Raw genomic sequence first — 27936 nt, forward strand, 5'->3', positions numbered from 1 at the left:
TATCAAAACTATTGATATAATTCTAGTTCCGGCTATAGGTACACATTCACTTTGAATGTGTGTCAAATTTTAGCTCAATCGGTCCAGTAGTTTTTGAGAAAAATGTGCGCGCGATCTAAAAAAACTGTTTCGAGAAAAACGCGTTTAAAGTTATTCATGCAGTACGACCTACACGACTGAAGTTTCGGTAGATAACAACTAATTTCTACAACTTATCCCTAATCTGGTATACCAGGACCGTAGAGGAAACCTTCCTGAGCTTCAAAAAAATCATGTTGGGCAGCTCTCTCTTCTCTGCTGGCAGTCATAGCCTCTTTAGATACAAGGGTCGAGGGAACGACTGCCGGCCACGCTGCGGCCTTAAGCCCCTATAACTCTGGGAGTTTTTCGAATTTCACCTTACTATTTTAGAGACATATTTTCGAAACCCTAAAATACTTGAAAATCAAACAAAAAAAAATAGAGTTTCTGTGTAGAATACCCCATTAAAATTCTGACGAGCGTCGAAATCACGCGCAGCGTTACGCTCCGGCGGTACCTATATACGCAGTGCCTTTCAGGCAAAGAACTTCTGTCGCGGCTCCGCCTCGAGGACCCTGAAGAATCAACGACTCGAATCGTGAAAATAAAGTGGGACGGGAGGAACTGGCCTATCGAAGTAACCAATGCGACGGTGTCCTTCTCCAGTGACGGGGAACCCGCTTGGCGTTCCTTTTTAGCCGGCGAACCGCGAGATTCCGGCACTCGTTTCCCCGCCGACACTCGAACGTTGCTGAATAGCTGAGCGGAGGTGAAGAGTGGCAAGCGTATTCCGCGGCGGAAAAGGGACATTCGGGCGGCGCGAACGCCGTTTCACGGCGATAAAGCGCGAACGAGTTAACGGGCTCGATCGGTCCATGGCGAGGGATCTCGCTGGCTGGATAAAGGACGTAGAGTGTGGAGAAAAGGCTGGAGGAGACGAACGAATCGCGGTGGAGCGGCGCGACGCGCGGTACGGCAGAGGGAGGATTTAATCACGTTAAGTAACTCCGAGCTGCTTGTGCGGGGTGATTCGAGGGTGTTCCAGGGTGTTTCAGGGCAGAACAGATAGAAGAGCGTAAGGTACGGGAGGGTAGGACGGATATGTGTTATCGACCCCTTTCGCTTCGCCTCCTCGAGGATCCCAACGAGTTCGTCCGCCACCCGCCTCCACCTCAGTCTCCTATTCGCACCCTTTTCTTCTGTTCGCGCACAGAATCGTCCCTTTTTTCTCCGCCATCGAGGCCCTATGGCTCGCGCTCGATGAAAGGGCGGAATGAGATTCCGAGCGGATTTCGCGTATGAATCCCTCCTCCCTCCCCATACCGCCACCGCGAGCTGAGAAAAGGAAGAAAGGCAGAATCCGCGAAACCCTTTCTCTTTTTCGACTGTGTACCTCGCCGATCGCTAACGATCCTTTCTTCCAGCGGGTGAATGAGCAACCCTCCCGTTTAAAGAGCCGTCGCGCGCTCGAGGAACGGCCGTGATCGATATATAAACGCGTTCCTGTCTCATTTTTCGCGGCCGTATTATCGCGCGCTCCCTCTCCCCGCTCCTTGTCCGACTATTTATCGCGGGGCGAAGTCTTCTCTCCGCTGGGCGAACGCGGTGGAAACGCGACGAGCCGGGGGCAGAGGGGTTGAAAAGACGCTGCTCGTGTCACCGGGGCTGGCGAAAGGGCGCGCCTAACAAGAGAAGGAAACCCGTTACGCCGTTGTCGGAAGCGGAACGAAGAGAAACGGCCCCAGCGAAAGGAGGAGGAAAAGAGACTCGGCGAACCTAGCCTTCTGGTCGAGAACGAACCCGACGTTATTAGGAAAATGGACCTTTCTCCTCTATCCCCTTCGTCTCCCTCTTTCGCGATCGCCCGACAATAAACTGCATCCCTTTCTCTGGCCCCGCCAACTTATAGAACCGCGCCGAGTTTTTGACGCTGGGGCCAACTTGCCGCTGGCAATTTGCTCGTGGAGGGAAAACGGCGCAGCGCGTGCCCGAGAATCGTCCTCCATTAACACCGCGAGCGGAGTAACGCGAGTGCACGCGTTGCGTACGCTCGAGTCGTTCGAAGCAAGAAGACATTCAGGGGGTAGGCTACCCTCCAAATTTTCGAAAACTGGTTTTTAGGATGTTTGCATATTCAGCTAGCTACATCTTTTCTACGTATTTTAAGGGGCCATGTTCAGTCGGCAGGCCGAAAAAAGGATGTCCAACTTTAAACGCGATTTCCCAGAAACTACGTTTTCCAAAACGGTGAACATAAAATCTCGAAAACCGCTCGAACGATTTGAATGAAAATTTGCAGGGAGTTGCAGGAAACTATTCCCCTCCATGTATTGGCAGCACATTTTCAATACAACTTCTTAAAAAAAAGATAAATATTTTTCCTACAAAAAAGGGAAAAATCAGAAGCATCGACATAAAAATTGTATTAATTTGTTTAACAAAATTTTGCTTCCTGCAGAAGATGGACACTGTCTTACAGATTATAAAAATGCCTTTACTTTGTGTTTTAGGTTATTCACCTGTCCGGAATCGTGTTCACCATCAAACGGTGCATCGCGTACACGCTTTCACATTTATATTTACAACTTTTTTTTCCTACGAATACATTTAAAATTTTCTTTTTGCGCATTAAAGTCAACGAAATGACGCTTAAAAAGAAAAACAAACAATATCTCTATATTCATGTACTTCTTCAAAATGTGCGTTTGAAGAAGGGCCTGATTCCGGGCTGTTGAGGGTAACCTACCCCCTTAACTAGTCGAACTAGGGAGGCAGACGTTTCAAATAGCGTCTATACGTCGCAGAAAAATCGAAACGGCAAACTCATCAGCGATGCCACTGGAAGGAATTAGCTCGTGGCCAATCCGGGGACAATATTATGGTAATACTACTGGCTGGTGTGTGCGTAATGAGACACGACGTCGTTTACACGGCATCCGTCCACTCGGACGGGCAGAAGTATCCCTGGAGGCGCGTCATCTCGCCGTTACGGGATCAAACGCCGCAAATTAGCAGACACCATGAGCAAACGTCATCAAGATGACACGGAGCGCGGTCTATGCGTAATCGAGGCAATACGCCGGCGTTCCAACGGCATAGCAGCGCCTGAGGCATCGACGATTGGAACCTGGCCTATCGCCTTTATCGTTCCTGATAAACCGATCGTATCGCTTGACCCTCTAGACTCCGTCGAATTCAAATTCGCTGGAGAAATCGCTAGGAAATTGGACGAGGCAGAGGTGCGGTCCATCGAGAGCCGAGGAACGATGAAAATCCGCGATAACGAGCCCACCGTCCAAGCACGCGTACGCGTCGTCCCTAAAGTCGCGATTTAAAGACTTCGCGACGGAGCGTGTAGCGTAATTGAACAAGTAGGTCACTCCGCTCGATAGTACACAGAGAGGTAACTGACAGCGGCGTGGAAAGGGGCTCGATATTCAATATTTAATTTGGTTCGGCACGTGTACAGCCCCTCCGGTATAAACCGTCCTACGCCCACCGCATCCACCCCCCCATTTCTCCGTCCGCTTGTTCCAACGCTGGTTAACGCTGGTTAGAGCTGTAGCAACAGAGGACTTGGAAAGTAATTCCAAGAGCGACACGTAACTTTGCCCCGTGGCTTGTTTTATACCGCGCCGCGCAGCGTCGAGAATAGACGCGTGCCCGAGCGTCTAATCGAAACTTTAACAACTGCGTTCCCAAGTTTATAAATTCTGCGACGATATGTAATTGATAGCCTTCAACGGTCTAGGGCCTGGGGAAATTGCCGACGTTAGCTGGGGACAATCTGTGTTCAGCGTCCACTTGTTATTCAAGTAGAAAACGAACGTGTCTCTGCCTCGAGAGGCGACATTTTTATTGGCGACACGTTTCGGCCGCGTGGCACACGGCTAGATTTATCTGATCGATCGGGCTAAGAATTGCACATTAAACTCTAATCACCCTCGCACCACCGTAATCGGCCTGATAAGTATCGACCTTTCATTGTACGGAGTACCGAGAAGGCGATGATCGTCGCTTTTAGAGGCGAGGAGCTCTCGAATCAAGATAAATCTCGCGACACATGTTTCGACAAATCCCCAAGCTGCCCGCCCTCCTATCTGTCTGGATCTAGACTAATGAAACGAAAAGCGCGCTCGATGGTAAAGTTAATTAACCGCAGATGGAGAATATACCCAGCGAATGGAGTCTGGCGTTGCACAAAGCGTCTTCGGTTTCACGTGTAAACGGTCCAGCCGTAGGAGGCTGGCGGAGCGGAAATTAAAATGGCCTAAGGATCACAAGGAAATGAAATTACGGTTAATTGCCATGATTACGGCCCTTTGGTGGGCCGTAGAACACGCGCTCGTGAAATTCTCCTCCGGACGTTTTGAATAAATCACTGGCCAGGGTTTGGCGGCGCTTGCCCCCCGGGAGCGGCTCGTGCCAATAAAACTGATCCCCCGATTAATTGAAATCGAAACGAAGCCCGCACGCACTGTTCGCGCCGGCAGCTGTTGGATAATAATTCGCTTAATTATGTCCGCCTATTTCACGGCAGTGTTTATCGGCGTCCCTCAGACGTAATCGCGATATCTCGATTAGCCCGTTGCCGCGACGATCGATCCCCGACCGCCGACAAAAAGCCGCGGCATCGATCGTCCGCGCGACACATACAACGCCCATGCATTCGTGAACCGACATAATCACACCGACACACCGGCGGTACACGTGTACGCGGTGTTGTAATAATACCAGCTGCAACGGGGCTCGTTCGACTGTCGAACGCGCTCAACAGGTATCGATTCAGGGGGACGTCAAAGTGGTGGAAAACCCGTGGAAAACCCGTGGAAACTGCATTTTCCAAATGAATTATCCCCTTCGAGTCACCCCTACGTTCAATAGACCTTTCGAGTCTGCCAGCGGTTGCGGAATTCGCCCGTGCATTTTCTGCGTATCGATCTCTCGGGCGCTGGGGACAAGCCTCGCTGCTACGTTTACGAGCTTCTAAAGATTCGTGTTACCTAACAAGAATCCCGTATCTCGACGACTCGGATCCAAGTGGAACAGTTAACACCCGCAGCTGTATGATAATTGCAATTATCCGCGGGAGGAGGAGTGAGCGGCCCGCCACCGCCGCGTCGTTCCCCGCGGATAATAGAAAGCAACGATGTCGAGGAGGTGATTTTTATCTTATCGGTGATCGCGATCACCGATTACGACACACGACGTCGTAGGAAACAACGGACTCTTTACCGTGATCGGTGGAACCGTGTTTCGATAGATATTTTTACGAGGTCGTAGCGAGGCCCCGACGAGGATCGTGTTTACGATCGCCGTGGAAAGACGGACCTGTGTCGCACCGACGAGCTTCGCCGATAAAAACCGCCGTACGAGCCGGGGCCATTGGCGATGCAGGTGGACGTCTAATGGCCTGGCCTTTCCAGCGAACTTACGGCCAGCCGAGCAAAGGACAACAGTTTCCACTTCCCTCGAGATTCGCCCTGCGATCAAAGACACCGTCGCCGTAACGATCACCTGCTTTTCGCGATCTCCTCGTCCCCCCCTGACTGTATTAAGACGAATCTAGAGAGCTTTGTAGCTCGTAACTCCCGCCCGAGTGCTACTTCCGGGAAAGCTACCTTGTTGGCGAGTAATCGTGTCGCGGTTCATGTTAACCATCCGAGGGTGCATGAATAATTAAAATCGATTCAATTGCCTGTTAAGGTTTGTGGGGCAGGGCAAGTAAGGGCTCAGGTAATAAGAAAAGATTGCTTTAGAAATGAAAGACTGTTGGGTATATAAAGAGTATATATACATAGGCCTTTCACCCTCTCTAGTGTCTAACAAAAGGTGGTCACCAAGCTGATGTCTTTTTGAAATAAAAGAGGCTAATAGTGTAGGAGCTGATGCGCAATTATGATTTCCTAGAATATTAACCGTTAATGGGAACAGTCTTAGAATTTAAGGAGGTTTGCGCCTTGTTGGGCTGAAAAATAGGTAATTCTTTGTGAATTTTTTCCACAAAAACGGTTCGACAAATTAATTTGAGATTTGTCAGGCTGTTTTATTGTATCTTGAACTATTGTTCTGAATTTTTGTGTGACAGTGAAGAAAAAAACATGGCAGATACAAAAAGAGCGTTGAAAAATAATCGGGTGGTCCTGGCGTTGACGAAAAGTACTGTAAGGTTTATCCGAAACACAAAAACGAAAAGAGGTTCTTAATCTATATGAATGTGGCTATCGGTGGTAGTAGATTTATTAATAAATATAAAAAAATGTTAAAATGGCAGCCTTTTGAAGAAGGCGAAGCGTCCCGATTTGAGTCTGAAACAGGTTTGCCGCAAAATCGGGAAAACTTCTTTAAATAAAAAAGGAACGATAACAGATACGGCAATAAATCTACTACCACCGGTAGCCACATTCATATAGATCAAGAATCTCTTTCCTTTTTGTGTTTCTGATAAACCTTACAGTACTTTTCGTCAACGCCAAGACCACCCGATTATTTTTCAACGCTCTTTTTGTATCTGCCATGTTTTTTTCTTTACTGTCACACAAAAATTCAGAACAATAGTTCAAGATACAATAAAACGGCCTGCCAAACCACAAATTAACTTCTCGAACCGTTTTTGTAGAAAAAATTCACAAAGAATTACCTATATTTCGGCCCAACAAGGCACAAACAGGCCTCAAGTAGATTTCCTCTAAATCGTCGTTTGTATTAGCGAAAAAGAGTTTATCGGGTTCCAAAGACGAATTCAGATAGCGTGACGCGTTTCACTTTGTAGAAGCTGCCCGATCCAGACGGACCAGTCATTAGCATGCAGTTTTAATGCCGCTAAATCGAGTTTCCACGCGCAATATTAAGCAGCCCTTGCACGAACCTGATTACGATCGTTCTGGCAACGGTTCAGCCTCGATCGCCTAAAAACACGCGACTAAACGTGCGATAAAATAGCAGCGCCCACTTTGAGTAATTAACGGCGCCCCTAACAGCGCGGTTTACGGAATATTTCGTAATCCACGAAATTCGACGTCGACACCGCGACTTCGCCGTGTAATTAGACACATTTCAGGGCGACTCTAATCAGGAATCGGTAACGACCACGCCGTAACGCCGTCCCCGAGGCGACCATAGCTAAGCACGCGATACACGCGCGCTGGAAACTCCGCCAGTAGCGCGGCGGACAAGGGAAGAGGGATAGACGAGGAGGTCCTCGATCAGCGATATTAATTTATCGGTCTCGTTTGTTCTCATCGCGAGCCAGGAGCGACAAGACGGCTGAGCGATTGAATATTAAGTGGCGTAGTCTCTGTCTGCTTCCCGAGCGAACTTCGCCCAAGGGACTTCCTGCGAAGTAGAAAACGAGGCTGAGAGGCGCGAGAGGGTCGCAGGAACGAGCGGGAACGAGAGAGAAACGCGTCGGTGGCGAACGTGGAAGGAGTGGCAAGGAAAGCACGTGAAAGAGGGAGAGGGGAATAGGAATCGGAGATAGCGCCGTGGTGGAAAACGGGGACAAGGAGGGGTTGGCCGCCGGCGGCGATTTCAATAATTAATGTCACGGGAATTGCTGCGCACCAGTGATGGTAGCGGCGGAGTTACTACCGCAAACTTGAAATTCCCTGTCGCGGTATTCGAGGCAGATCGGTCCATGGATAATTACTGCGATTATCCGGCAGACAAGCCGGCGAAGTCTTGGCGAGTTTATCGGGCCAGTTCTAATGAAAACTTCGCCAAGTAGTTGAACCTTCTAGCCGCGCTCAACCTGCTCCCTCAGCGGCCACTAAATCTCCCACCGTGGGGAGTTGGCAGTTTTCCGTGGGAGAACTTCCCGTCGAATCGCATCGATTCCCTCGTCCCACCGTGCAGCAGAACCGGACGCTCGCTCCTGGTTCAATCGTCCCCTCGAAATCGGCAGCGAGCGCGCGCCGACCACCGTCCGCTGTCCCAAGTGGATAACGCTGGGATCCACGAGCTCCGTCTGGACACTCGAGGACGCTCTCGCGATCGGTATCGCGCCCCTCGGTCGGGTCTGGGTTAGGACCCGTGAGCGACGATAGAGGCTTGAACCCAGACGCCGGCACAGGTTGCGCTCGGTCTCCATGGAAACCAGCTTCTCGTCTCATCGCTCTGGCTCCGTCCTCCTCGGCGTATTGCGGCGAGCGAACAGAGGAGATTGAAGGACCAGGAAACCGGGGAGACGCGGCAGAGAGGAAAAAAGAGACGTGGCAGGAGCGGGGGCGAGAGGCTGAGGACGAGGCGAGAGATAGCGCGCCACCGTGCTGCAAGTAGATCACGGAGGACGAAGCGGAAGGTGGAGCAAAGGCGCGACCGTAGGTGGAAGGTTATTTGTCACGCTCATGTGCTGGCGTGCTCCTGCTGTAAGCGTTGCTTCCGTGCACAGGTGTCGACGACGTAAAAATAAAAAATTGCAACGGCATTATAAGACTATCCGCTACCATAGACTTCTGCATAATGCGATGGCTATTATAGCGGCTCCGTCAACCATTGCTTACTACCCGTTCAGCACTTCGACCGCAGCCGAAAGCTGGGGGATGAAGCGGGTGGCAAGTGCCGGTCGATCGGCTGGCAGAGCGATACGCGCGTACACCAAAACTCGAAAGCAGAAAATCACCGTGAAATCGGGCATTTTCTGTGGCCGAGGGTCGGTGCTCGCGTAAAGGTGGCCGGTCACGCGATCACGCCCTCGCTCGTTAACACCTACACGCGTGCACAGGTCGGACGAATTCCTCGCGGAAGCGCGACTCTGGGCGCCAGGCACGCGCGTTACAATTCCGACGCGGCTCGCGCGTCCCCTCTTGCGGTTAATCGAGCCGAGACGTCCTCAGAGCCGTGTTCCCCGATAAAGAGGAAGCGACGGAGGCCGGAGAGGTTAAACGCGGCTGGCGGTGGGCGTTTCGGTGCTTCCGCCGCGGCAGGAAGCGGCCCCCGAAGAAATATATCGGCCTCGTAGGTAAATTAGGTAGGGCAAGGAGCAACCGGAAGCGGCAGATTCGGAGATTAGATTCGATGCTCGCTGCACCGTCCACCCGCCGACGCTTCTGGATTAGAACTCTAGCGATCCCTTAATCGTAGGATTACTTTCACCGTCTCGAGGGGGCGGGAGAAATCGCGACCGCTCGATCGGATCCTCACGAAGGGCGCGAAACCGGTGAACCGCGGCCGTGATAAGGCTGCCACTGGTCAAATTTGCAGATTCTCAGCCCCGGGGGCAGAACGCGGCCGAGGGGTGGCGCTTGTAACGCCGATAATAGCCATCGCAAAGTGGCCAGTGTATGTATTCCAGCATCGAGCCGGCTAACGGAAGGGAGAGAGAGATGCCGGTGTCGAATGGTTAATTCATGAAACAGTATCCCTTCCCCCCTCCTGCCCGCACCCCTCTGGCGTTCCAGCCCCGCTTAGAAACGCTCGAATATCAATGAATCCACAGGTTTTTCGTCGCTCCGGACCTTCGACAATTCGACGCCCCACGCCGCGCTCCTCCATACACTTTTCGGCCTTTTCCTCGTACGCGCGCCGAGTCAAACAAAAGCTCGGTGAGAAGCTAAACAAATATTGGTATTTTATCGCGCAAACATCGAATCGGGGGGGAAAGTTTACTGCGCCCACCTGCGCTCGCGCGCAAGTAGGGCGAAGCAGCCGAATATGAGACCCATTTCTTAAAAAACATCGTAACTCTTGATTGAGAAGACTTTTATTAAAATTCGATGTACGTTTTAAAAGTAGAATATGTGTTCTTTAACATCCTACTGGAAAGTACTGTAACAAAAATTCAATTTCTTCGTAATAAAATAAAAACGAAAGTCATTCGAATACGCAGATGAAAAAATGGGTTCCTAAAATTAGACCCAATTTGTTTTTTCCTGAAACTTAGTTTTTCTTTCTTTGTTTATACAGTCGGCATGTGAAATCTATTTCTTCACCACCGAAGTGTTCATGGGTCCATCACGCCCACTTTAACACTTTATACGTACACTTAACCCATTGTTCACCTAGCACATCTGAAGAATAAAGACCTGTGCAAAACAAGCATTCTGTATCATAATTTTCTTTCTTAATCACTGTCATCATTCAGAACTATTCCTTCTTCACCCTCAACAGTAGAACTTTCATGGGTCTGATATTTGGAAACAATAACATGTAAACTACTAAGTAGCTTCGAAGTTAAGTCTTCATCATTTGACGATATACAACTAGTAAGCCTTAAACTCCATTGCAAGCACTGTATAACAGTATTTGTGAAAATCATTATACACTTACCACTTTAGAGATATTTGTAAGTTAATCGAATCACTTCAAAAACTTTCTCCAACGTATTTCAGAAATATGTGCTCGCTCAAGACGATCAATTGATCACAATGCCACTGCGCGGACAAAACACTAATCACGGTTAGTTAGTAAAGAAATAGCATCGCTATGATATTCAAGAGTTCTGCAGCGGAGATAAGCTGGGGTCTCATATTAGGAGGTGGTCATATTCGGCTACTTTACCCTACGCCTCGGACTATTGCTTGGGCTTTGGAACTCTACACCGTTACCGTTTCATAACAACGATACCGATAAGACATATTGCTGCTCGCTTTATGATTACGAACGGTGGCAGAGAAGTAAGTGGAGCCTTGTTGTGCTCGTCTTGGGAACAACAATATACCTGATAGTGGCACTGCGAAGGGCGCTTTTATCCAGGGACAGAGGAAGATTCGCGGTTCCATCGAATCTTGTAATATTCGCCAGATTTTCAGCGTTGCGGAAAACCACCATTACCAGGCCAGCATCCGTCTGCTCGTTTTGTTATTAAAACTACGAGGGATATTTAAGGCGAGCAAGGGCAACGAATCATCCCCGTGCAGCTGGGATATTCCGCGCGTCGCTGCCGCGTAATTTCCGCCCTCCGTCGCGGAATCACGAGTCAAATATAAATTCGCCGCGGAGCTAATGGCAAAGGTCAGTGACTGCGGAACGCGGCTGCAAATTGACGCGGCGGGTTTTTGCGGATCCCGATGAATCCACAGGTTTTTCATGGGCCGGCTACCCTTGTTTCCAGCGAGCCCGTGCAAATAATTCCCGCGGCACGGCTTTATGAAAATATTCCGGCGAAAGAGCCGCGGGGTTGGCGAGAGGGCGGTCGGGTCGAGGCTCGCAAAATGCAACGATTAAATTAGCTTCGAGTTTTACGTGCCTTTTGTCGCGCGCGCACGCGGGGAAGGAGCGAGAAGGGAGGCCAAGTGAAATGAAATTGTCCCGAAATATCCGTTTCCGCCGTTCATTGCCGCTAAACAGCGGGCCGCGGATAATAACGCCGCGCCGCGAGGCAATAAAATCTCTCGCTCTGCCCGACTTAATTGTGTAATAGACTATAAATGTTAACTAGCTGTTGGTGAGTCGTACGATCAGGCAGACTGCCCCGATAAACGTGCCGATTCGCTCTTTCCGGGGAAGATTCTTCGCGTAATGTCTTCCCTCTGCTATTTTACAGAGATTTCTACTTAAGGGGGAGCCTGGTGTAGCGGGGTGAAGAAACCGATTTTCTTTTTGCATAAGTCAATAGTTGAACATCACGATAATATGTTCCCAAAGCCGCAAAACGAAATTCGAAAAATTAAAGCGGGTATAGCCGGTTTTGTTGCGGAGCACTGGATTACCAGAAAACTTGAAATGTGAAAACTTACAATTTGGGGGCAACGTAACTCCAAAAATATTCAACCAATCGATATGATCTTGTGCACGGATATTTGTGAACATTTTCTTCACAGAGCTCAGCTATTGGTATAATGATATTATTTAAATAAATAACTTTTTTTACACATTTAAGGCAAAATTTCGTTGGAAAAAGTGAACTTTCTTTTCAAGAGGCCGCCATTTGTTCAATTTTGCATCTTTTAAGTTATGAATTTATACGATTTGTGCGTGCACTCATAAACTAAACAAGAACTGTTCGATTTTTGGTTTCAGATGAATACAGTAGACGCTACGTTGCCCGCAGTGGAACAATTGCGTCGCTAACGGCCTGGACATAAGCCCGCATAACTCTGTTATTTGCCGCTCTTTTTTAATACAATTTTTTTCTTATCTACCTTAATCTGATATTGCAATATCCTGAAAGTTTCAGAAAGATCTATTAAATACTTTCTTTAAAAAAAAATCCCGAAAAATGCCTCAGCTAGTTACACCAGGCTGCCCCCTTAAGGGACTTAAGTCCGGCAAGGGATACTAACGTCGATTGGGATGTTTTATGCTTCGAACGGGAATCGTACAGAAACTCGGAAGCAGGAGTTTTTAGTAGCGTTAAGAGCGTAACAGGGGTTAGCTCACGATATGAACAGGCTTGCTATTGTCAGCCTCTAATGGGATAGCTTTCCGACGCAACGCGGAGGCGAGAGTTACATACGTTGGAGCTGAAACGGGTAACAGGATTTCCGACTCTGATTGCGCCATCGAGCATTTTCGCTCGACAGGAGATTATATACCTCGGGCCAAGAAAGAATAAGGGGTGCAGAGAGGTTACTTACGAGGCTTCGTGGCTTCCGGAGGCGGCACTTCGGTCAGCTGCAAGCAGAAACATTCGTCGTTATTAAAAACAACGCGAAGCGCGCCGCGTTCGATAACAAGCACCCCCAAGAGAAACCACCAAACGATACATCATTCTTTATCGAGAAGTTTGATCGAACAGTGCTACCTCCTAATTCTTATCCTATACAGAAAGAATTAAGTTACTCTCCGAAATCGAATCACGAACGGGTTTCCACGAGGAAGAACGAATCTCCCCGAGCGACGCGTTACTCTTCGCGACTCGCGAGGGACAAAATTTTCCCCGAAAAATCAGCGCCCCCGAAGCCATCGCCGTGGCGGAGCGTTGCGAGAGGCGGGCAAATCCTCGCCAGTTTCAATTAATCGCGGCACTCCATGGCCGAGGGAAAAGTGGCGACGCGGAAAACCACGGGCCGCGATAATGCCGCCGGGGCCAGGTCCGCGAAAAAAGAAGCCACCGCCGGCCGAAATTAATCCGCTTTCGCGAGGCTGATATCGCGCTGCTTGTTTTTCCTTTTATCCTGGCCGGTTGGTCGCCAAGCTCGCCTACTTCTTCGGCCCTTTCTTCGCGCGGCGCGGCTTTCGAGAGCACGAAACTCTTGACACGCTGCCAAGTGGCACGAAACCTAGCTCCTTCGGCCCGAAACTGCCGTGGTCGATCGATCGAACACGCGTTCCTGCCGCGTATTTAACGGGTTCCCCTGTTTCCTCGCGGCCAGGCAAACCGAAATCCCGCGTTTTATATAACGAGCGCTGGTTAGACCAGTCCCGCCTTATCCGCGAAAAACGACGACTCGCCGACGAAGAAGACGAGCTTCTTGACGCGGTGCCAAGTGGTACGAAACACTCCAGCCGATCGATACGATTCGAAACGCCTGCACGATCGATGCGCTTGCTCGGGGACCGCAACGCGAGAGGCGGACGCGCGCGATCGTTGCATTTTCCATCGTTCACTGGGATGATACAACGCTCGATCTCTCCACGAAATTCGTAACGCCAGTGGGCTCCGGCGTTCTTCTAGAATCTAACTTATCCCCTGCGCTAGACTGTATAGCCGCGTTTGCCCGTGTCTCGTGAATAAACGACGAGTTCTCACCTTCGCCAGCACGGGATTGAACGTGAACTTTGACTCGGGCTCCTTCCTCGGTGTCTGGGCGATGGCCGTCAGAGGTGTGGGCGGCATGGTCATCTCCTGAAACAGAGGCGGTCGATGGTTAGTTAGAATATCAACGATCGCGACTGCAAAAATGCAAAAGCTCGGTGCTTCTCAAGCTCGAGCGACCCTCGCTTAGCTACACACGCTAATCCGTGGCGCGGATTGCTAAACCTCGACCGCGTCCCTGCGTGTTTCGCTCATTGTTCCAGCCGCGAAAAAGGCGGGCTGGTTTTCGCCGCGGCATCGAGGCCTGTTGTCGCAAGCCGTGCGACTCGAAAGCGAGCAGTTTTGCGTAAGACGTCGCGCATCTGGGCCACGATTACGTCAATGGGCAGCGCGCGAGAGGGCCACGAATTCCGCGTATCATCGCGGCCCGTCGGCGTCCACCAGGTACTCGGAAGCGTGCCTATTAACGTTCGCCCACTCTCTCAGGCTCCTACTCTTTCTCTCCCTCCGCGGCGCGCACGTCTCCGCGGGAGACACGCTAGAAGTCGCAAACACGCCAACAATGCAGTCGTCTGGCGCACAGGCATGGCGCTGCAAACGAAACGCATTTCCACGGGTGAATCGTCGGGACCGATTCATTGACCCGTCGAGACATCCGTCGACGGGGAACAAAGAGCCGACGAGACAAAAGGCTCTCGTCGCGGTGCTTATATTCCTTTCTCTGATCACCGTTCGCAGAGCTTGTTTACCGGCCGGGATATCACGCAGTCGAGAAAATTCGACTGGCCGAAGGTGAGCGGTGGAAACCGTCCGCGTTCCACCGCTCGATAGCCGCTCCACGTGCCCCTCCGCGTCAAACGGTGGCGTGGCGACTGACTCTCGTCGATAATCACCTTCTTAAACGGCGCGACGCCCACGCTCCGAACCGTGACGCTAGAGATAACGCACGTGCGTCGCGGAACGTGGACTAGAAACGTGGACGGAATGTCTTGCCCGCGGTGTGGGAACAGGGGGATCGCATTGTCGCGATGTCGACACAATCGTCGGAGGGGCACTCGTCCGCGAGTCCAGCACAATGCGTACGAAACGGAGACAAAGGAAAGTTATAATATCCTGTAGCGAAAGGCTGGCTAAACGAGACGGGAGCGTCAGCGACATTTAACAAGGATCTGCCTCTGTTTCGGAAGCGTGGGTACAAATTAACATGGTTAATAGAATTCGCGGAGGAAAGTGAGCAAACACGGGACTGTGGAATGAATATTCGATGAATAATGGATAAGGAGTGCTTTGTATATGCTTTCAATGATTCAAAATCGCTTAATAATCGGTTCTTGATCCTGCGTAGACTATGTCGACTTTTTTTCGGGTAGCAGAGGAGACCGGGGCTAGTTGACTAACGAGGTTAGTTGACTGATTCCCTTTAATTGTTGTATTATGCTATAAATTATGCTGCGATTCGCGATATCGAAGCATATGAATGACCAGCTTGCCATTTAACGTGCCACCGTGACAAAAACTTGCGTGTTCTATCAGTGACAATGAAAAATTTAAAAAGGTCGGCGGGAAGTAAATACTTCTGTTTCGACTATTCATGAATTTTTGTCCACTAAGTATTGCTTGATGATTTTTCATGAATACTTTGTGGAAACGTGATACATTCACTATAATTTAGGGTATTTTATTTTATCCGCTGCGTGGAGGGATTTGTAGGTACGACCCTTAACACGTTGACAATGTCGGACGGGGTTACTTGACTAAGCATAGGAATACCACTAAAAATTGCACTTTTCATCCTCAAGATGCAGTCGAGGCAAAGAGTTTAGCTGCTCAAATCCACTTCCCCACCACAAATCCCTCCAAACTCATCCCTACCAGTTTTACACCCTATCCTCCCACCAAACTCTCAGTCCTTCCAAATAGGCCATAACAAACAAGTAGAAAATAATTACAGTATCTAACGCCACGACGCAATTCCCGTTTATTTTCAATAATACTAATAAAGAGTATAATAATAAAATCACGATTAAACTATTTTAGTCTAAACCTCTGTAGGCAGCGATTAAAAAGTTCGAAGATTTTGAATCTCGATTGTCTAATTAATTGCGCAGGCTTAAGTATCGAACGTGTTCCCAGAAATTGCAAGCTGGATGCAGGGATCCGCAAGTTCCGCGGGAAAGCCTCACTGCCACGCGGGATATTATATATCGTCCGCGAAAAAGAATAATGCAACCGTGCTGGATCGTTCCACGATCATGCATAATGTAACGCGGCTCGTCGTGAATATAACGGTGCAACGGCAATGCCAGCGTTACCCCGCCGAGCGGAAACGTACGGCGGAACATTGTTACCAGTTAACGTTTCGATATTTTTCCGCTCCACATTCACCGGCGAACGAAAATCGCGCGTCGCGTCGCGATGTCGCTCGTCGACGCGTATCCCCGGTGCTAGCGCGCGCTTTAACTTAATTAACGTTTGCCACGCCACTGATAAAGTTCGTCCCTCCCACCTTTTTTTCTCTCTCTCTCTCTTTCAACCAACCAACTGTCTTGAAACTTTTTGAAACATTTGCATTTCGCTGACATCTAATTACCTAGGAGCTTTCCGCCGCGCTGAATGCCAAGGGAAGTCTGCCGGAGGCATCGAGAATTCGCTCACGGTTCCATTGTCCCGCGAATCATCGAGAGTATTTCGAATTATCCGGTGTTCCTGGATCGCTGATCGCTGGTAGATCGTACTTACCTACCTACGAGGGGTAGATGCGATCCATTGCTGGGCGACAGGGTCGTTTGACGTTGAAATTGGCTCCCCGGGCATTCCTTTGTTTCCCCGTGGCTCCCCCCCCCCCTCGGAAGGGTGGACGACCGGCCTGTCTCGGTTCTCCACGATTCTCGCGATAACGTCGAGAAGTGCAAAAGAAGTGGAACGATATCGTTTCCAGGTAGAGGAGGAAGCCTGCCAGAACGGGATGGTCCGAGGGGGACTGTCGCGATGAAGCGAGAAACGCGAACAGGACGAACGCTTTGGCCGCTAATCGCGACTTATTATTCACGCTCGCTCGTGTGCAGCTCGAGAGACACGCGTGACTCGCGTACGGAATCGTCCATTTGCATCCCGCGGCCGTCGACAGGGCCGAACGAAAAACTGCTCGACGCGTTTGCCAAGAGGAGAGAATTCTCCCGAGGCTGAGTCACCCTCCCGCGACCATTTTCGTGCGAGCCGCTTGCACGCGCGACCGGCCAGCTTTTATTCCCGCGGAACACGAAACGCGGCCGTGAGTTATGTAGATTGGACGAGTCTAATGGGTCCACGAGATAACGATCGATGGAGGGGGTTGAGGATTGACCTTCTGGGAACAGAGCTTGGACCGTAAAGAATGTTCAAACAAGAGACACGGTTGTCTGGAAAAGTAGAATCTGCCTCGATTTCTTGGCGCGCCTATGATCGCCTATAAGCTTGCGCGAGGGGAATAGTTAAGAGAGAATTGAGCATCGATAGCTGTAGGCGATGGAGGACGCAGTAAAGTTGGAATAAAGAGGTGTCCAGTGAAAGAAATCAAAGTTTCCGCGAGTCTGGTGACAATGATAAGACAGCTCGTCGCCGCGACAGGCGCTGAATTATTTATCCCCCAGCGGGCGGTGGAACAAAGGAGTTCGATGATCCGCAGCCTGACTACAAACACCGTCCGAAGCGAGGACCCCTGCGTGTCGTAAGCTCGGGCTATTTAAGAGAGGTGTCCTTAAACTCAGACTCGGGGTGAAAGAACTCGGGCGACTAAAAGGATCTCTCGGAGTGTTCCAGTTGCTGGAACTTGTTGGGTCAGTTCTAGCCGATGCATACGACGAGAAGCTAACAGTATCAGGCACGGGATCCCGTGGCAGGAAGAAGACAGGAACAAGGCTGGAAGAAGCCTTGCGACAGGGAATTTCCTTTCGTGGAACAGCTCTGTCATGGCTGAGGGAAATTCGGCGAAACCCTTCCGCCATCCGACGCTCTGGTCAACTGGGCTCGCTCCTCGAGTGACGTAAAGGAAGTCGCCGGTAATTATGCAGGGCACGCGACAAGGATCGAAAACCCGTTACCGGATAGTCGATGGTCGGTTCAGTGGCTCTTCAAAGAAACTCGCGGCATCGCATTTGCGGTCCCGGCTTCCCCCCACCGCTCCTTGTCAGGAGTACTCTCTATCGTGTGTGTGCCTAATGGACCAACGGGGAGGCCATCTCTTCCGCCACCCATGAAAATTGATTTCTAATGTACCCATCCGTGCGAGTGAATCTTTTCCTCCGAACCATTCGATCGAGGATTCTTGCCAAAACCACTGGAATCCCTTGTCACTTAGGCATTCCATCAATCCAGCGGGCCTGATTCATCAATTTCAATCGGTATTTTTCCCTTCCACAGAGGTTTCTCCTCGGCGGTATCGAAACGCTGAACGTCGACCGAGGGATCGGTTCGGAGGCTGAGCATTATCCGCGTTCGTCGATAAACGCGCGCCGTAACCGTGGAGATTCGGATTCGCCGTGAAAAGAACGGAAAGCAGAGCCGCAGAGGTATTTGTATCTCGCGACGCGGCGCGAGCGTAACAATATTCCGCGAAACATCTCGACGAGAGGACTCGTGGGATTGCACTTGCTCTTTCCCTCCGCCGGTGCACTGGAGAGGCCGCGTGATGCAAGTTCTCTCCCGCCTCCGCCTGCAGCCTCGCGAGCAACGCGAGTAACATCTCCATCGACGAGACGCCCACGAAAATTACGAAAACTTTCCAACGAACCCTTCTGTCTTGTCCAGCGCTCGCGCAGCCGCGGTAGCTCGACCGAGACTTTGGCTGCGAGTTAACTTAATCAGCGTCGAGTTGACCTTATTAACTCGGCCTAATTGTCTTCGCGGCGCGCACGGTTAACCGCCCGGGCCTCCGAGCAGGGGCTGAAAAGGGATACACCCGTCCAAGTGACACAGAGAAGCAGCGAAAAGGGCCGGACGGCAATCCGACGATCGAAACGTCCAGTGGAGCGTGCACGCGTGGAAAGTGGATTACCCGCGATTTACAAGGGGCTACACGGGAATCGAATTTAAGCGAGAAAAAAAAAAAGCTGGAGCGCGTGAAATCCAACGGCACGGACGATCGTCGGGGAGAGAGTTCCGCGCGCTGGGGGGCTAAATATCCCTGGCGAGCCGCGCCGGTAATGGAAGCTGAAAATCCCTCGATTAATCGAGAGGAAGGGAGCGGCGGAACGAAGAAGCGTCCGAAACGCAGGTCGAAGGGACGAACACGCTGGGCGATAGCGGTGTCGAAAGAACGCGATATTCAGGAGCGAGCTAGCGGTGGTCGTCGGCCAGCGCAATTAGCAGCCGCATTTACGATGCCTACTGGCGCAACTCTCGTATTTTCCCACGGGCAGAGCCGTGAGAATAATTCATGGGCCTCGACGTTGCTTCTATACCGAACGGACGGGGAAGCAGGGTGGAAGGAGGATGCGGCGGGCACGGGGCACGGGGCAGAGGAGAGGCTGGCCAGGCTGCAACTCTGCAGACGACCAGCCGCCTGGTATCGTCATAAATTCGCGCTCAAAGTGGAAAAGCCTGAAGAACGGTAACGTCCGCTGCTACGCCGGACAGAAGCTGCGAGAGCGAGCCGTCGCGACGGCCCATTTAGCGGTGATTCTGGAAGCCTGCCTTCGGAGTCGCTCCGCCAACCATTCCTCATCTTTCGATCGCTGGATGTAAACACTGAACGATCATACCGATTCTGAGATGCGCGGAGGGGAGCTGCGCGGGCCGAGGATTGGCCCAAGTCTGTGCACTAGTTAATGCTGCCTGGGTGTAAGCTAGCCAAACTGTCGACAGATTCCTTCCCCTTAAGCTTCACGCCCCGGGCTATCCGCCGCCTACGATCTCTCATCAACGGGATATTAATCGCGTCCCATCGACAACGGATACACGTGTATCACGACATTTATCGCGGACACTGTATCTCCGTACTCGATCAAGCGCGCACAGCATCCCAGCGCCGTAATAATATCAATTCGCTGATAATCGCTGTTAAGCCGTGTCCATAAATTAGCACTCGAGCCAGGCAACCCTCTGACAGCCTTCACCGAAACCGAGTGCATTATACCGAAAATCTCGTTACACGGCCGAGCGACGAGTTAAAACGTTGCGCGTTTTCCCGCTGCATTCGGAAGACCGTGCCTCTGCACTCCCACGATATCATTACTCCCTATTCCCAGCTGGAGCCCGATGGATCGCGACGCATCAACCTCGGCGACAAATTGTCCGCAGCTGCTCGCTCGGCGTGATCGAGCGAAAAGTCCCTTAGGGAGGAATTGATTTCTTTCGGCGCCCAGGATCGATCGGGCGGAATTGCTCCGCCTCGCGGTGTTGATTTAGACGGAAACGCGATTACGCGCCGGCGGAGATTGCCGGTAATCACGGTGGCGCGTGACTCTCGCGAACCGCTGGAATGGACGAAGCCCAGGGGCCCTCCTGATAACTTCTCCCACCTTCGATGTCGATGGTCGCGATACGCCGTGGCCAAGAGCGCGTCTCGAAATTAACTAAGGTCCTCATTGGGAGCTGAGAGGAAGAGCTTAGCTTGTTCTCCGAATGGAGAGAGCGAGATCGACCGCGCGGGTTCTGAATGGAAAAGGTTCGGCGAGGATGGGCGAACAGATTTGTGCGCGACTCTTGGACCAATCGTCGCGACTCGCAGGCCAGAACTTTCGATTAGTTTCACGGCCGTGTCCGTGGATTTACGAGCTTGAAATAACTCGAATCGAACCTCACCGCTCAAGGATACCTACTATAAATAGTCGCGACGTTTCGACATCGGCTGAATCGCCTGGGCGGACTGTTTTCTTTTCCGCGGAAACTTATTCCAGCCCGATACTGCCGGCCGCCAAACTCCCGGCTACGTGTAAACAAGACGAGCTACGAAAAGCCCGCAACTTTGACGTCTCTAAATTGCGAGGCTTCTCGAGTCGCTGCTGCTGGTTGCGCGGAGGGCAGAGGGGCTCCTCGTCGCAGCCCGTCCGAGCAGTTAATGAAAAAGGAAAAAGGAAAAAGGCCAGCTCGTCGTTGGCCGGTTCCATTAACCGGCGACAAAGTTTCCCTGTCCCTGTAGGGGCGCGAAATTGTGTGCCCGATGGCGGCGCGAAGGCCGATACACAGCCAGACCAAAACGGTGGGTCGATTCGGTTGAACGACAGCCGCGATATGACCGCCACGGGAAGAGGTAGATAGCGTTGCATCGACGAGAAAATTGACTTATCGACCAAGCTAGGCTACCAGCCACGATTCGGCTCAAGGCAAAGTTCGACGTTTACTGGGCCCGAGGTGTCGCGCACCGCCGCAAAATCGTTAGATAGTACAATCAATGGTCAAGTCTGTGCGGAAGCTCACCTTCAGGATGTTCTCCAAGTCAGCAGAGTTCTCGGTTGGGCCTGGCCTCGAATTGGTTCCCTGGAACAGCGAGGGAAAACGTCCGATTAGAATAGCGTGTAGATATTAAATAGGCGCAGCGAGCTACGATATCGAGGGTGGGGTTGGGTATTGTTTGAATAAATGTTTGATGCAACAAGCGTCCGAGCAAAGAGTTTTATTCGAATTCCCCTCGTTATTTGCAACAAGCTTTCCCAAGCTCGGCCGAATCATCCCCGAGGCAAAAGCGGTCGGAATAATTAAAGCGATTAAAACGAACGGGGATTGAGCATGCTTCCCAATGTATGGGTGTAATTTTTTCCCCTGCAATATGTTCCTTCCCATGGATGGAATTGAACTACGCGTCGACGGCGTTAAGGGTACCTTTCCATTAAAGTTTTCTTAAAAATTTACCTCTGAAGAGTGGCCAGTTAAGCTTTCGCGTCAAAATTCGTAGCGATGTAGTCTATGTAGAGTTTATAGAAAAACCAACTTTTGAAAAAAAACGGTTTTCGAATTCCACTATTCCCCAAAAACCGGTTCAACCGGTTTTCAAATTTTCACAAGAAATATATAATTAAAATAGTAAATAAATATTTGTACTTATCTTAAAAATGTTCAGTTTTCTTAATATTTATGGAATTACAAAAATGTAACAAAATAAAATATACTGCATCTATACAAAACCAAATAAATAAATAAAAATTAAATTAACTAAAATCCGCACAATTTTTGACAAAGATATAACACAATAAAATAGACTGCATACAAAACCGAATGAACAAAAAACTAAAATGCGCACAAAATATAAATTAATCCACGAACAATCTTATAAACTTTAAGAAGTGATCAAAATTCCGCAGATGAGGAACTTTTTTGTATCACCAAGACATTCACAGCCACGAACCAGCAATATTACAGAAAAATTAAAAAAAATATATATATTGTCTCTAAAGATGTACAAACACAGCCCAGAAAGTGATTTGAACCTACCCCATTTACTTTTTTTTAAATAAAAAATAAAATCCTAAAAATGACCTATTTCTGGTGTGATATGATGGGAGTGCGCCCGTAATCGCCGATACCGTCTGGGAGATTGTAAAACGTCTTCGCCCGAGCGCGTTTGTTAATTAAAACCAGCCAAATCCGAGAACAAATCCGTGGCCGCCGCTGAAACTCTCGCGACGTTCTTTCCGCGATTTATCACGAGCTCTCGAGCGATCATTAATCAACACTCTAGGAGAAGAGGGGTTGTGAAGCGTGGCGGGGCTGTCGAGGGAGCAGGGATATTACGAGTAACCGTCGAGTGGTCGTTCCTGAGAGAGAAAACGCGGAGACAATGGGGGAAAATGCGTGGATCGCGTCGCGGAGGGGCTGAAACAGACAACGGAGAGAAGGTGGGTAGCGACTTTTCGCTCGAGGACACGGCATCGGGGAAATTAAGGGGACGGGATAATCGCGAGGAGTTGCTGGGTACGAGGATTCGTGTCGGCGAATCGATCCGGAGGAATCGAGCAGGAAAAACAGCGGGCATGGCGTTTGCGTTACTCATCTGAGAACGCTGTTTGTATTCTTCCGCCTGTCGTCGGGCCCCGGCGTAATTCAGAGCTAATTTCGCGGACGAAAACGAACGACAAACGAATTGCGAGGGGAAGCGAGCGATTCGAACGGCCGAGGAGGGGCGTTGAAAGGGATAAACGGGCCACAGGGAGAATGGGAAAAAATCAAGGACCAGGGGAATGAATTTTCTCGACCGTAGGAGGGCCAAGAGGATGTCGACGTTCCTCCAGGCCTAATTGTATAAGTACACCGGCAGAGGGGCAGCCTCGAGAGCACGCCAATAGACACGGGGCACAGGGAGAATCGGAGAAAACTCGATCGATAGTCAATCTCAATGAAATTTGCACCTCGAGGAGTCACGCGTATTAGGGCTCGACCAAACTCTCCCCCCTCTCCGTCCCTCGTCGAGCGTGTACTCCTCCAGCGGGGATTACCATTGAAAAGCAATTCGTTTCCCGTCAACGAACCTGTCGCCGCGATGCTTTCATCCAACAACGGGCCCTGAAACCGCCTCCCACGCGTTCCGGCCGTTCCGATGAAACCGCCAAGAGGTAATAACCTCTTATTTGTCGCTTCGCGCCGATTGTACTGGAAACGCGCGATCTGCTCCCGGGGACCGATCCCGCGTACGAAGAGAATAACACAAGAAAATGAATTCATTGCAATCCTAAGTTTTGTATACTCGGGGATCTCGTTAACATCAAGTCGTGTTAAATGAGACGCAACAACGACGGCTAATTGAGTCCCGTTGCAATGGTAAACAAATCGGAGTATAAAAAATCGATTGAGCGTAGATTGGACGGCGCGAGTTGGCATAACGCCGGCGACCTCGGCGGAGTCGAGAGACACCGCCGCACCGGTCAGGTAGGCAGAAACTACACGCACCGTCGGCGACATTTTACTCGTGTAAACAAGACCGACTGGGCAGGGGAGGCGGGCAGGAGGGTCGGGGGAGGGTGGAGATGGAGGTGTAGGCGGTGGCCACGAAACAATGGAAATCGATACTCACGTTATCGAGAGGTAACCTGGACAGTCTGCTGCCGGCACAGTGAAGTCTGCTGCCGCTGGAATTCCCGATATTCGAATTGCCAACGAGCGTGCCGTTCCCGGGCGAGTTCGGGGGCGGTCCTTTGGCGGGTAATAAACCGTGGCTACGATGATCGTTGCTATTGCCCCCGTGCTTGACGGGCTGGCCGGGGTAGCCACCCCTGCCCCCGTACGGCGGCTTCCCGTCGGCCGGTTTCACGAAGCCGCCGCGCTGATGACCGGACGACGACGACGAGGACGACGAGGACGAGCTTGTCCTCGGTCCTCCGGGTTTCTTGAATTCTTGGCCGGAGGGCGAGCTCCTGGAATTTGAGCCGACCGTGCTGGAACTCGTTCGTAGGGACGAGGGTGCTGGGGACGGGGCAGGGCTCGGCGGCACACCCTCGATCCCGATCAGCCGCTTCGGCTCGTCCAGGAGATGCTTCACCAGAGAATAGTTGCCTAGTTTCGATTGGATCTGCTGCGTCGTGCTGTCCCGCGCGTCTGGGTTAACCTGCAACCAGACATACCACATTTATGTAGCGCAACGCAAACTGCGACGGTATTATTACCGATACGCGGAGCCATCTAATACGCAGGCTCGAGAGCCGCGTTAGTACAACAGCAGTGTTTCGTGCCGCTGTTTTATCTGCGTTTAGCGACGTTTAGCGACGCGCGCGTGACGCTGGTATACGTACAGGTACGTGCATCGCGGTGGCGAGAAAAGAAATTCGAGGACATTCTTCGGCGGTTGCCGATGCTCGAGTCTCCGAGTTACCCGAATTAGCCACGCCGCGGGGAAACTAAGCGAGCGCGGCCTCGATGCTGCTCGCAGCAACAATTAGCACCGCGAGACAGTAGCTAGTAAGTTTACAGCGGTGTTCCAAGATGTTCCTGTTCGATCGGCGCGCACGTCGGTTGCACATTGTTGCAGCCGCAATAGCAGATGCGCGTTTATGTTCCAACGCGCGCCTGCCTTTGTCTCTAAGGACAATGAGATGAAATCGTGGTTTAATAAGGAGGCGGGGAGCGCCGTGGAAACTTAACGTGATTAATGAGCGCGCTATAAATCACGTACGCCTGTTCACACCGGGACCCTTTTTCTGCGCCGAGTGCTACCAGGCCGCTCTTTAACGAGCAGCTGATGCATCGCCGGGCAGCGTGGAATTTTCGAAGAAAATCATTAATCCAAGCCGAACGCCGGCCTACGACTTTCCGCCGACTCTACGGGCCCCGCGATTAACCGACGAGTCCAGGAGACAACGAGGGATCGATAAGAGGGTGGCGGCAGAGTGATCCACGTCCCAGCGAGACGGGAACGACGGGCCACGATCAACTGCGGAGTAAAGGGAGACCACGGTTTAACCGAGATCCAATCTAAAGATGGCTCAACATTTTTACGCTGAAACCACGGTGCCTCAAAGGGTCTCGAGAGTCACGGGAGGGCTGTGTGCGCGGCTAATTACGCGTCGGAGAGGGAGCCAAGCACCGAGATCACATAAACGCAATGTCGCAAGAAGCTCCGAGGGAAACTCGCGGAGGATAGGAAAGAGAGGAACGCTTAGGTGACCAGGTCAGGGACTCCTCCACCCAGGCCTCGCTCAATCGCTCCTCTCTACCTCCCCGCGGCTTTCTCATTCGCTCCCTCCCTCTCGATCCCCCCCTAGCTGCTCGACAATCGTCTCTATCCAGCTCGCGTTATCGGCAGCCTAAAACGACGGAATAATACTTGAGCGTCGCGTCGTAAAGCAAATTCCCGCAATCGTGGCATCCACTAACCGTCGCTCGACTACCCCGTGTCACGTTTTACTATTAACGCCGAAACGAGGCCGTAAATCCATCGCGTCGTCGCGGATAAAGCGTAGAGGAAGTGCAGCATATTTGGAATAACGTTGGTAATTTCGAATACCGAAGTAGCTAATAAACTATTAACGCTATCTAATTTGTAACACCGTAGATAATAGGGGCTAATGACCTGTTAACTAATGACGTTTGTGGATGAACCGCCAAATTAACATTTTTGATTTAATCTGCAGAATAAGAAGTCAATCTGCAAAAGTTTTTCAGCAAGCATTCAATCGTTCCAATCACGGTTAAAATATGTCAAAACTTTAGAGTTAAACAGTTAATCTACTCATCCGCATGGTTCTTCTATGGTTGCCTGACGGTTTTGCGATAATTTCGAGAATATAAAGTGTGTCATGACATTTTAAGTTTCAATGCCATGTTGCTAATTTCGAACACCGAAGGTGAAGGTAATTTGGAATATTCCAAAGCTTAGCAATGCCTTTGTTTCACGAGTAACGGCTACCGCCGCGTCGGTTTGGGACAGAGCTGGCTATTTATTAAACGATTTTTAAACGATTTTATTCAGCTTCGATCCTCTGCTTGTTTGTTTGTTTGTTTTAATGTTTGTTTGGTTCAAATCTAGAAACTCAATTTTAACCCACTTCCAACTATCCAATAGATATGAAACTTTGCAGTTGTACGTAGTTTAGATAACAATACAAAATTATGAAAAATAACGCCAAGTGGCTTAAAAAATTACCCAGTCATCAATAAATATAACCCATAACCACAAATCCAAACGACTTGAAATCAGCCTGTAACCACAAATAAAACTTAGACACTAAAAAGTAAGTAATAAAAAAAATATATAAAAAAAACTTAAGTTAAACGATGTTATTTAAAATACACTAAATTTTTTAGTTTTTACTGAATTTTAAATAAAATCGTTTAACTTAAATATTACTTTTATGTATTTTATTTACCTAAGATTATTCCTATATTGTGATTTTTCAGCCTGACGAGATCATAAAAGAAATTAATTGTATTTTCTACATTTTTTTTTTAAGTTTATAAAGTCAAGGTAAATTGGAATAGCGGTATTCCAAATTACCTGCGCTTTAACGAAATCGATACTTCCTGTCATTTTTCGTTTAGATCAAAGTTTCAGTTACTTTTTGCTTTTTATTATTACTGAGAGTTTGAAATATAGAGGTTCATTAGTTTTCCTATGATATTATGCAGTTTTATTTCTTCCCATCCTCTGCTGTAATTTTTTATTTGTCTTAAACAAACTGGTGTTCCAAATATACTGTACTTCCTCTACGATTCGTCGCAAAGGTTTCGCTTTCGGGCAGCGACCAGACAAAAGAGTTTCAGTCACCTTCCCCCCAGCAGGACACGCGAGATTTTGGAAAAATGTATTCAGCTGATACGTGGGGTGTGAATGAATTCAGAAGAGACTCGAAGCGTGGGTGCACGCGGCTACTATTGACGCAGGACCCGCGACGTTCTTCGAACGCGTAATCTCTCGTGTCTGGCTGATGCGGCTAAATACCCGTGCACGCACACACGCCCACGCGTCCACGGTTCGTGCGAATTCCTCCCGTGAATGGATAAAAGCGATTCCCGAGCCGGTACCCGCCGCTTTGATCCACTTACGCGAGGCTCGTGGATCCCCTTATCCGATCCATTTTCGAGATTCATCGCTGCCCTGTGTCGAGAATGGCCAGGCGTAGATCGCCAGTGAGCAGAGGGCACGCCGTTTAGCGAATCCGTCGCCGGTTAGCTTTCTAATCCATGGCTAGGCAATCTTTTCATCGGGCACAGTTGCCCAGCAGATTAACGAGCCCTCGACCGATAAGTTTTAATCAAACACGCCGCGCAGAGTTCTTCTGGGAGCCGAGGGATAAAAGATACAGCAGCCTCGGGGCGTCGCGAGAGGCTGGCTGGCGGAGGGTATCTCGCGGCAAAGGTGAAACTTTATTTAACGGCCGCCTTATGTGGCGAGCGAGCCTCGGCAGTTGGCAAGCGACGCTTCTGCGCGCGTAAAGCATAGCCAAAGATTGCTTACGTCGTCAGTGACGCGCCGCGAGGAAATTTGGTTTCGTGCCTGCGCCGCCGAAATTAGCAGGCCCTCTCGCGCCCTGTCAGCTGGCTCCTCATCGGCCCCGTCGCGGATGGAAGCGTAGAAAATAACGGCGGCAGTAACGAGCAATTTCGCGTGCTGTCGAGCCACCTTACCATTAGCTGCGATCCCAGAAAATACAGAAACTCGAGGATCCTCTATCGCGGCAGCTCCGCGATTCTTTCTCCTAACGACCCGTCCAACGGGGCGCGCGGGAGATCGCAGACGGGGGGAAGGTCTGCGCCAAAACGTCGGCGAAAGAAACCACTGCGAAAAGGAGCCACTGCGTCGTCCAAGTACAGTTTCTTGCCACGTAAGGCTTGAACCACGCTCACTATTCACGATCTACCCTGGAGTTATCAATCCT

The 27936-nt window shown here is 50.4% G+C and overlaps 1 protein-coding gene across 6 annotated transcripts in view; it reads right to left on the reverse strand.

Annotated features, from left to right (window-relative positions):
• Lilli (AF4/FMR2 family member lilliputian) overlaps positions 1-27936 on the reverse strand; it is a 157993-nt gene that overhangs the window by 31883 nt on the left and 98174 nt on the right. For all 6 annotated transcript variants that reach the window (XM_076820458.1, XM_076820460.1, XM_076820459.1 and 3 more), the window contains 4 exons: positions 23640-24170; positions 21053-21112; positions 13652-13747; positions 12537-12573 (listed from right to left, as the gene is read on the reverse strand). In XM_076820458.1, coding sequence (XP_076676573.1) covers positions 12537-12573; positions 13652-13747; positions 21053-21112; positions 23640-24170 — 724 coding nt within the window. The remainder of the gene's footprint in view (positions 1-12536; positions 12574-13651; positions 13748-21052; positions 21113-23639; positions 24171-27936) is intronic.

Source organism: Andrena cerasifolii, chromosome 9 (assembly GCF_050908995.1).
Source record: "Andrena cerasifolii isolate SP2316 chromosome 9, iyAndCera1_principal, whole genome shotgun sequence".
Taxonomy (NCBI): Eukaryota; Metazoa; Arthropoda; class Insecta; order Hymenoptera; family Andrenidae; genus Andrena; species Andrena cerasifolii.